General features: G+C 71.7%; 2 protein-coding genes across 2 annotated transcripts in view; one reads left to right on the top strand and one right to left on the bottom strand.

Moving 5' to 3' along the window:
- Window positions 1–456: 456 nt before the first annotated feature.
- On the top strand, window positions 457–4,165 carry AURANDRAFT_11168 (hypothetical protein; the record flags this gene model as incomplete). The annotated part of the gene is made up of 3 exons (XM_009036862.1): window positions 457–649; window positions 752–825; window positions 3,758–4,165. Coding segments are annotated over 3 exons (675 nt in total), but the record flags the coding sequence as incomplete, so codon positions are not given.
- A 95-nt stretch (window positions 4,166–4,260) lies between these two features.
- AURANDRAFT_62820 (hypothetical protein) overlaps window positions 4,261–10,612 on the bottom strand; it is a gene marked incomplete at both ends in the record, with an annotated part of 16,917 nt that continues 10,565 nt past the window's right edge. The window contains 3 exons of the mRNA XM_009036782.1: window positions 4,261–4,966; window positions 5,161–9,401; window positions 9,834–10,547. Of these exons, the coding sequence (XP_009035030.1) occupies window positions 4,261–4,966; window positions 5,161–9,401; window positions 9,834–10,547 (5,661 nt within the window). The remainder of the gene's footprint in view (window positions 4,967–5,160; window positions 9,402–9,833; window positions 10,548–10,612) is intronic.

Genomic DNA, 10,612 nt, shown 5'->3' with positions numbered 1-10,612 from the left:
CTCCCGTGCCCCTGTGGAACAACACAGTACTGCTCCGTGGCCTGCCAGAAAATCGACTGGCGCGAGCGGGGCCACCGCAAGGCCTGTAAGAAGATCCGGGCCGAGCGGGCCGCGGAGGCGGCCCGGGCGGAAGCGCCGACACCCCCGCCGTCGCCCCCGCGGGAGGTCTTCTACGGCCCCGCGCCGCGGTCGCACGCCGACGAGGTCCGCGCGCGCATCGCCGCGGAACACGAGGCCGCTCGTCTGCGACGCGAGGCGAACCCGGAGCCCGAGCCGCGGTCGGCGCGTGAGGGGTCGCGGTGCCCGATCTGCCTCGAGGACTGGGACGTCAACCAACATATGACCATTTTCACCTGTTGCTTCCGGACGATTTGCACATCGTGCGCTGACAAGGTCGAATTCACGGCGTGTACTTTCTGTGCGACGCCGGTGTCGAAGACGCATAAGCAGGAACTGGCAGAAGTTCGTCGTCACGTGGAGAACGAGCTCCCGGAGGCGATTGTGTATTTGGGAAATTCCTACCGCGACGGACGGCTCGGCCTCGTGAAATCCATGAAAAAGGCCGCGAAACTTTACAAGCGTGCGGTGGAGCTCGGAAATTTGCCGGCGATGGTGAGCCTTGGGATGGTGTATGAGGTCGGATATGGTGGTGCCAAACTGGACAAGAAGAAGGCGAGGCAGCTGTTTCAAATGGCATCGGACGGGGGCAACGCAATCGCGCATTTCAATCTTGGAAATCATTTAAGTCGAGAGGGACAAATGGAGGAAGCGTTCCGCCTTTACAAGATGGCCGCTGAGCATGGACTCACGCCGGCCGAATTCAATGTTGGCCTTAGCAACGAGAAGGGTGTCGGCGTGGAACGCGACGTCGACGAGGCCAAGCGCTGGTACGCGCGCGCGGCCGCCAAGGGCGACGAGCGCGCGGCCAGGGCGCTCGCCAGGGTCGAAGCCGCCTAGCTCTAATACCCTTGTATCACCGCGACCAAGTCCGGGAACTACTCTCTAGCTGGGTACTAGTAGTGCCGGTGGTGGTGTGCGGTCGTCGCGCGCGCGTCCCGGCCGGCACGGTATCGCATCGATCGAGGATTTGCGGTAAGGATGTGGTAAGGCGGGCACTGCCAGGAACTGCCGCGCGCCTGTATCTTTGCCCGGTCGCCTCCGCAAGCGCCGACACACACCACAAGCGACGATAGTACGATGTCCATCGACGACATCATCGAGCGGTTCGCGGGCTCGAACCTGTCGGACTCGACGCCTGCGCTCTTCGACGGCTCGGCGGCCGATGAAACCGGTCAACCCTGCGAGTTTAAGGCGGACTATGGGCTCCTCCAGAAGATGGAGGCCGCACGGCCTCGGGACGCGCTCCTCTACGACACGGCGCACCTCGTGGGCGCGCGCGTCCGCCTCTCGAACCTCTGGCGGCGCGACAACGCGGCGCTCGCGGGCAAGGTCGCGACGATCGTCGGCGATCCGTTCCCGTTCATCGTGCCCCAGTACGTGACGGACCTCGACGATGTCTACGTGAAGATGCTGTGCCCCGTCGCGCTCGAGGCGACGGGGGAGCTCCCGGGCCTCGCGGCGCGGCTCGTGGACCAGCACACGTCGAATCTCCCGGGCGCGGGATTCAGCGGCGGCTGGCCCGGCGACGGCGTCGCCTGCATCGACGCCAAGAACCTCGAGTTCGTCTGCCAGGCCTGCGGGCGGCCGGGCAAGCTCCAGGCGTGCAAGCGCTGCGAGTTCGCCAAGTACTGCTCGAGGGAGTGCCAGCGGCGGCACTGGCCCGCGCACAAGCCCGCGTGCGCGGCGTCCGCGAAGCGGCGCGCCGAGCGGTCGGGCCCCGCCGCCGCGCGGCTCCGCTTCCCCATCGGCGCGTGGGTCGAGTCGAAGATCGACCTCGACGGCCTGCGCGCGAGCGCGGCGGGGCGCGACCCGAGCCACCCGCCGTTCTGCAAGTGCTGCCGCGACGAGGCGTTCACGATGGGGGCCGAGAACGGGGAGTGGGCGCCCGCGCTCGTCGTCGGGCACGTCGGCGACGCGTACGTGCTCTGCTTCGCCGACGTGCCCGTGCCCGGGTACCCGGCGCGGATGATCCCCGGCGGCGAGGGCGAGCGCTGGGTCGAGGCGCTTTTTTGCCGGAGGACGCCGGCCGGGTCCGCGAGCTGCCGGAGGTCGACCTCGCCGAGTTCTACGACGCGCGCGTCCGCGACCTGGGCTACGGGTCGGCCGCGGGCTGCGAGTGGGACACGAGCCGCCTCGAGCCCGGCGAGGCCGCGTCGGGCACCGTCGTCTGCCTCGCGTCGCTGCTCTGCGGGGCGGCGCACGACAAGGACCTCGTCGAGTTCTCCTGCATCGCGCGGGGCATGCTGGGCACGGACGTCGGCCGCGCCGTCGCGCGCTTCGTGCGCGGCGGCGGCCACACGGTGCTCCAGATGGCGGCCAAGTACCTGCGGCCGACGCACGTGACCGTGCTCTTGGATCTGGGCGCGGCCGCGATCATCGACGCCCAGACCGACGAGGGCAACACGGCGCTGAGCCTCGCCGCGCGGCGGCCGAACCTGACGATCGTCAGGCGCCTCCTCGCGGCGGGCGCGGACCCGCACCTAGAGGCGGACTTCGGCGGCTACGGCCTCACGGCGCTCGCGTGCGCGGTCCAGGGCGGGTTCCGCGAGGTCGCCGAGCTGCTCGCCGACCAGCCCTGCACGGCCGAGGAGCGCGCCGTCGAGGAGCTCGCGCTGCTCTTCGTCCTTTTAGGCATCGAACTGCAGCGCGAGAAAGGCCCCGAGCCGTCGCGATGGACGGGCTCGGACCAGAAGTCGCGCGACATGCGCCACCTGAACAAGGTGCACGTCGGCGCCGCGGCGGAGCTCCTCTTCGGGCTCGAGGCCCGCGACGGTTGGTTCGAGGCCGCGCAATACCAGAGCGTCTTCAACGTGGAGGCGCTGACCTTCGACTTGGACGCGGCGGCGGGCATCGTGCGCCCGGTCATGGCCCAGCGCCGCGCCGAGCGACGGGCCGGTGGCGTGCAAGGGTAAGCCTGCACACTAGTAAGGTATTGAAGGCTTGCGGAGGTCCGCCCAAACCTCCACTGCAAGCTCGTCGCCGACTCTGCCGGGCGAGACAGCCGATCATCGACGCGACGCCCCCGATGGACAAGCCGGGAGAGAAAGATTGGGAGAAGAAGCAGCGGGAGTATGAGGTGAAGAAGGCCAGGGCGAAGGCGTTCAGGCTCCGCCTGACCTGCACCATCTGCGGTGAGAAGTCAAAACTCCCGTGCCCCTGTGGAACAACTCAGTACTGCTCCGTGGCCTGCCAGAAAATCGACTGGCGCGAGCGGGGCCACCGCAAGGCCTGTAAGAAGATCCGGGCCGAGCGGGCCGCGGAGGCGGCCCGGGCGGAAGCGCCGACGCCCCCGCGGGAGGTCTTCTACGGCCCCGCGCCGCGATCGCACGCCGACGAGGTCCGCGCGCGCATCGCCGAGGAGCACGAGGCGGCGCGTTTGCGGCGCGAGGCGAACCCGGAGCCGGAGCCGATTCCGGGGCGGCGCGGGTCGCGATGCCCGCTCTGTTTCGAGGACTGGGACGTGAACGGCAGTGTTCAGTTGCGTCCCTGTTGCTTCGGGCATATTTGTTCAACCTGTGCCAAAAAGCTTTCCACCGAAGAGCCGTGTCCTCTCTGTCGCACACATGTTCCAAGTCCCGCGGCAGAGCTTGCGATGATTCGTCGCCACGCGGAGAATGACGTTCCACAAGCAATTCAGCACTTGGGTAATCTGTACCGCACCGGTCAGCTCGGCCTCGTGAAATCCGCGAAGAAGGCCGCGAAAATTTACAAGCGTGCGCTGGAGCTCGGCAATGTGAACGCGATGTTGTCTCTTGGGGAGTTGTATGAACACGGAGAGGGAGAGATCAAAATGGACAAGAAGAAGGCGAGGCAACTGTTTCAAATGGCAGCGGACCGCGGCCTCGCGAAAGCTCAGTGCAATCTTGCATCCTGTTTTCATCGAGACGGACAACTGGAGGAAGCGTTCCGCCATTTCAAGATGGCTGCTGAGCAAGGACTCACGACTTCCCAATACAATGTTGGCGTTTGCTACGAGAAGGGTGTCGGCGTGGAACGCGACGTCGACGAGGCCAAGCGCTGGTACGCGCGCGCGGCCGCCAAGGGCTACAAGAGCGCGATCCAGAATCTCGCCAGGCTCACGCCCGCCTAGCCTCTAATGCCCTTTATCACCGCGCCCAACTTGGGCCCCAAGGCCGGGAACTAGCGCCGCTGGTGGTGGTGGTGCGCGCGGTCCTCGGCCTGGGCCCGGCGGATGCGCTCCGCGAGGGCCGGCGAGACGCGGTTGACGGAGTCGAGGCCCCGGTGGGCGCCGTCGGCGACGTGCGTGTGGCGCGTGCGCGCCGCGCGCGCGACGGCGCGGCGCTCCGCGCGGACCGCGCGGCCGCCGACCGCGAGGAGGTGGTGCACGTTCTCGACGACCTCGACGGACGTGCGGAGCTTCGTGATCTGCTCCAGGCTCAGGTTGTCGTAGGCGACGACGAGGCGCCGGATCTGGTGGAGCAGCGACAGGAGGTGCGGGTCGCCGAGGTTCTCCATCTTGTGCACGTCGACGTCCCATTCCCGGGAGACGCCGAACTCTTTGAAGCCGCAGAGGGCCATCATCTCGCGCTTGATCGTGAGGTGGGCGTCCTTGAAGACGGCGTAGGCGCTGGTCGACCCGAGGCGCTCGTCGTCGTCGCCGCGGTTCTCGCGCGCCGCCGCCGCCGCGGGCGCACCGGGCCCCGGCGCGAAGGGCCTCCGCGGCGACGGCCCCGGCGGCTCGCAGGACCCGATCATCGTCGCGAGGCGGCCCTTCTCGTGGCCCGTGAGCATGACGCAGACGCCCTTGAGCTTGGCCATCGTCGCGTCCATATCGCCCAGGTCGCCGGACCGCGTGTACGTCTCGACGTCGCGCGCGCGCTCGTGCCTGCGCGCGACTCACATCTTCAACCCGACTTCAAGGTTCGATCATGCGACCGTCTTGGCGCACGATTTCGTGCGCTCCGTCGAGAACTCGACGAGCGCGAACGACTCTTCCAAGAATCAGCCAAAACGACGTCGATTCGATCGAGCGAGAGACTTCTGACCCTCTGACATCCAAAACCAGCGGTTGATTCGCACGCAGGCTCGTGCGCGTCCTTGAGCTCGCGCGACATGGCGTCGATGGTGGCCAGGAGCTCCCGCTCGAGCTCCGTGAGCGCGTGGCGGTCGCTCCGGCGCCGGCCGCCCTTGGCCGCGGGCGCGGGCGGCGTCTCCGCGGAGGCGCCGTCGCCCGGCGGCGCCGCGAGGCCGACGAGCGCGGACGCGCGTCTTCTTAGCGCGCCGAGGAAGCCCGGGTCCCGGCCGTCGCCGTCCTCGGAGTCGACGGACGGCCGCCGCGGCGTCGACGCGCCGCTCGCCGGCGGCGAATTTCGCGGCGCGCGCCCGGGCGACAGCGCCGCGGACCGGCGCCGCATCGCGCGCCGCAGGTCCCCGAGCCGCGCGTCCTTGAGCGTGGAGAGGGACGACTCCGCGCGGTCGATGAGGCCCGCCTCCTCGGCCTCGCGCGCGGCCGCGGCGCAGCCGCACGGCGTCCGCCGGAGGCAGTGGCGGCAGTGCGCGGGCGGCGCCGCGGCCGCCGAGTCGTCCGCGGGCGTCGCCGGGCGCCGCGGCTTCCGCTGCTTCCGCGGCGTGTCGTCGGCGAAGGCCGGCGGCCGCTCCCAGGCCGGCGGGCCATCGCCGTCGACGTAGTAGACGCGCTTCGTGGCGGGGTCGACGAGCTCGCGCGCGGCGCCGCGCTCGCGGACGACGCCCTCGGGCAGCTTCCGCCCCGCGCGCTGGGCGTCGACCCAGGCGTCGGGCGCGTCCCAGCGCGTCTCGCCGCGCGCGTCGTCGGCGAAGTAGGGCACGCCGCGCGCGTCGACGCGCTGCGTCCAGCGCGGCGTGTCGTCGCGGCCGCCGGCGCGGCCGCCGTCCTCGTCGCTGTCGAGGAGCTCGACGGTGCCCGCGTAGCCCTTCTTCCAGGACGTGTCGACGCGGTTCGTCGGGTCCCACTGCGCGTAGTGGAGCTCGCGCGCGGCCGCGTCGAGGCCCTTGAGCGCCTTGGCCGCGGAGACGATGGACGACCGCCGCCGCCAGACCGTGCGGTTGCGCTCGTCCTGGCGCCGCAGCTCGTCGGCGACGGCCCGCGTCTCCGCGCAGCGCCGGCCGTCGCCCTTGCGCAGGAAGTGGTGCTCCCTGTGCTTCGGTCTGCCGTCGTCGACGGACGACCCGAAGGCGACTTTAGGCCGCGCGCGCGGCCCGCGGCCGGGCGACTTCGCGGGCGACGCGCCGGACGCCTCGGACGCCGCGGGCGTGTGCCACTCGTCGCTCGAGGGCGTGCGCGCGCCGGGCGAGTCCGCGACGAGGCTCGGCGCGCGGCCCTCGCCGCCGGGCCCGCCGTCGAAGAGCTGCACGGCGCCGCTCCGGTCCCGGTAGGGTTCGCCGCCGCCGCCCACGCCGACGATGCGGCTCTTGCGCACCGAGGGCGTCAGCTTCGACGACGAGATCGGGTCGCCCCGCGCGTCGAAGAGCTCCGCGGCCCCGCGCGACGGCGCCTCGTCGTCGTCCGACGGCGACTCGACGCCGCGCGGGACGCGCGGCGCCCGCCCCTCGCTGCCGGGGCCGCCGTCGAAGAGCTGCACGGCCGCGCTCCGGGGCCGCGCGTCGCCGCCGTCGCCGCCCATGCCCACGATGCGGCTCTTGCGGACGACCGCGCGCGCGTCGCCGCCGCCGTCGTCGTCGTCGCCGCCGTCGTCGCTGAAGCCGTCCCCCTCGGGGGGCTCGGGCACGTCGCCGGAGCCAGCGACGATGGGCGTTCCGCCGCCGTAGACCTTGCTAGGTCCCTCGTCGTCGTCGTCGTCGTCGCCGCCGCCGCCCATGCCGACGATGCGGCTCTTGCGCACCGACGGAGCCTCATCCGCGCGGCCTCGATCGGCCTTGCCCGGCGCCGCTGCGACGTCCTCGATGGGCGTTCCGCCGCCGTAGACCTTGCTAGGTCCCTCGTCGTCGTCGTCGTCGTCGCCGCCGCCGCCCATGCCGACGATGCGGCTCTTGCGCACCGACGGAGCCTCGTCCGCGCGGCCTCGATCCGCGCGGCCTCGATCGGCCTTGCCCGGCGCCGCTGCGACGTCCTCGATGGGCGTTCCGCCGCCGTAGACCTTGCTAGGTCCCTCGTCGTCGTCGTCGTCGTCGCCGCCGCCGCCCATGCCGACGATGCGGCTCTTGCGCACCGACGGAGCCTCGTCCGCGCGGCCTCGACCGGCCTCGCCCGGCGCCGCTGCGACGTCCTCGATGGGCGTTCCGCCGCCGTAGACCTTGCTAGGTCCCTCGTCGTCGTCGTCGTCGTCGCCGCCGCCGCCCATGCCGACGATGCGGCTCTTGCGCACCGACGGAGCCTCGTCCGCGCGGCCTCGACCGGCCTCGCCCGGCGCCGCTGCGACGTCCTCGATGGGCGTTCCGCCGCCGTAGACCTTGCTAGGTCCCTCGTCGTCGTCGTCGTCGTCGCCGCCGCCGCCCATGCCGACGATGCGGCTCTTGCGCACCGACGGAGCCTCGTCCGCGCGGCCTCGACCGGCCTTGCCCGGCGCCGCTGCGACGTCCTCGATGGGCGTTCCGCCGCCGTAGACCTTGCTAGGTCCCGCGTCGTCGTCGTCGTCGTCGCCGCCGCCGCCCATGCCGACGATGCGGCTCTTGCGCACCGACGGAGCCTCGTCCGCGCGGCCTCGATCGGCCTTGCCCGGCGCCGCTGCGACGTCCTCGATGGGCGTTCCGCCGCCGTAGACCTTGCTAGGTCCCTCGTCGTCGTCGTCGTCGTCGCCGCCGCCGCCCATGCCGACGATGCGGCTCTTGCGCACGGTCGGACGGTCGGTCCCCAGGGGAGCGCCCCAGCTCGTATAGCCCTCCGCTCCTTCGGCGCCCGCGGGAAGCCGCGGCCCGTTCCTCGCGTCGCCCGAGTGCACCGGGAGGTCGAGCGCCAGCGTCAGCTCCTCCGGCGTCGTCATTAACTCGCGCGACGACGCCCGCGCGATCCTGCCCACGGGGGCGCACTCGGGCGCGTCGATGGTGCCCTCCAGCTTCGGCGGCAGCTCGAGGCGATCCGCGTCGCCCCCGCCGCCGAATCCGACGATGCGGCTCCTTCGCACGCCCGGCTTCTCCTCGCCCGGCTTCTTCTCGCCGGGACCGCCGCCTTCGACGAAGACGCTCTCCGGCCGCTCCCACTGCGTCTGCCCGTCCGGCGTGATGTAGTAGACGCGCCCGGAGGCCGGGTCGACCTTCTCCTGCCAGTCGTTCGCGGCGCGCACGATGGACTTGGACCGCTGCACCGGGTCCTTGGCGCTCATGTCCCGCACCCAATCGTCCGGCGCGATCCACGTCGTCTCCTGCGTCTGGTCGTTGTGGAAGTAGGGCACGCCGAGCGGGTCGACGAACTCGCGCCAGGGGCTGCCGATGTCCGCGGGCGGGCGGGCCGGCGGCACAAAGGAGACGGTTTCGTCCCAGTCGCCGCCCTGCGCAGGATCGGCGCCACCGCCACCGCCGATTCCAACGATGCGACTCTTGCGCACGCCAGTGGAATCCGCTGCGCGAGTCCTGATGGGCGTGCCGCCGCCGTAGCCGGGCGCCGCCGAGGGGTCCTCGATGGGCGTGCCGCCGCCGTAGACCCGGCCCTGTCCCGCCGCGTCGTCGTAGCCCCCGACGGGAGGAGGCCCGTGTCCGGGGCCGCGCGATCCGCCGAGAGCATCGGCCGCCGGGTCGTCGTAGTCGCCGCCGCCATAGCCGACGATGCGGCTCGCTCGCACGGACGGGCTCGCGCCTCCTTGATCGCCAGCCATCGGGTCGCCGGCCGCCGGATCGTCCGCGCCGCCGCCGAAGCCGACGATGCGGCTCCCTCGGACCGCCGCGCGCGGCGCTCCTGCCGAGTCGTCCATGGGCGTGCCGCCGCCGTAGCCGGCCGCCGCCGAGGGGTCCTCGATGGGCGTGCCGCCGCCGTAGACCCGGCCCTGTCCCGCCGCGTCGTCGTAGCCCCCGACGGGAGGAGGCCCGTGTCCGAGGCCGCGCGATCCGCCGAGAGCATCGGCCGCCGGGTCGTCGTAGTCGCCGCCGCCGTAGCCGACGATGCGACTCCCTCGCACGGACGGGCTCGCACCTCCTTGATCGCCGGCCATCGGATTGCCGGCCGCGGGATCGTCCGAGCCGCCGCCGAAGCCGACGATGCGGCTCCCGCGCACGGCCGCGCGCGGCGCTCCTGCCGAGTCGTCCATGGGCGTGCCGCCGCCGTAGCCGGGCGCCGCCGAGGGTTCCTCGATGGGCGTGCCGCCGCCGTAGACTCTCTCGCTTTCGTCGGCCTCAGCAGATGACGTTCCTGGAACCGTCCGGGGGCGTCGCGTCAGCCGAGCGCGCATCCTTTCGAGCCTGGATGGCTTCTTTGCGGGATTATCCTCGGAAGAGACAGGCTGGCTGGTGGCATCGAACATTTGCACCGCCCCGCTCCGGCCGCGGGAGGGCGCTTCGCCGCCGAGGTCCTCGAGCGAACGATGGGGCAGCTCCGGCGTTGTCATGTTCTCGCGCGACGACGCCCGCGCAACTCTGCCCACGGGGGCGCACTCGGGCGCGTCGATGATACCTTCCAGCTTCGGCGGCAGCTCGAGGCGATCCCCCCCCGGATCCGCGTCGCCCCCGCCGCCGAATCCGACGATGCGGCTCTTTCGTACGCCCGGCTTCTCCACGCCAGCAGCGTCGCCTTCGACCAAGATGCTCTCCGGCGGCTCTCCTTCTACGAAGACGCTCTCCGGCCGCTCCCACTGCGTCTGTCCGTCCGGCGTGATGTAGTAGACGCGCCCGGAGGCCGGGTCGACCTTCTCCTGCCAGTCGTTCGCGGCGCGCACGATGGACTTGGACCGCTGCACCGGGTCCTTGGCGCGCATGTCCCGCACCCAATCGTCCGGCGCGATCCACGTCGTCTCCTGCGTCTGGTCGTTGTGGAAGTAGGGCACGCCGAGCGGGTCGACGAACTCGCGCCAGGGGCTGCCGATGTCCGCGGGCGGGCGGTCGGGCGGCACGAAGGACACGGTTTCGTCCCAGTCGCCGCCCGGCGCAGGATTGGCGCCGCCGCCACCGCCGATTCCGACGATGCGACTCTTGCGCACGCCGGTGGGGTCTGCCGCGCCACCCCTGATGGGCGTGCCGCCACCGTAGGGCGCCGCCGCGGGATCCTCGATGGGCGTCCCGCCGCCGTAGACGCGCTCGCGTCGCCCCGCGTCGTCGTCGTCGACGGTATCGTCGTCGCCTCCGCCCATGCCGACGATGCGGCTCCCGCGCACGGACGGGCCCGCGTCCGCGGCCGCGGCGTCGTCGGCCCGGACCGTCGCGCACACGGAGCACGCGCTGCGTCGCGAGCCGTTGCCCTTGCCGCACTTCGGGCAGCGCCAGGGACCCGAGGCGGGCGTGTCCCCCGCGACCGGCTTCGTCGCGCGCGGCGTCGCGGCGTCCTCCTCCGAGGCCGCGTGCGGGGACGCGGGGTCCCGATCGTCACGCGCGAGAGATGGCGCCGGCGCTC

The sequence above is a fragment of the Aureococcus anophagefferens genome (assembly GCF_000186865.1).
Source record: "Aureococcus anophagefferens unplaced genomic scaffold AURANscaffold_5, whole genome shotgun sequence".
NCBI classification, from domain to species: Eukaryota; class Pelagophyceae; order Pelagomonadales; family Pelagomonadaceae; genus Aureococcus; species Aureococcus anophagefferens.
Note: the sequence above shows the minus strand (reverse complement) of the source record. Positions and strands in the feature narration are given on the sequence as shown.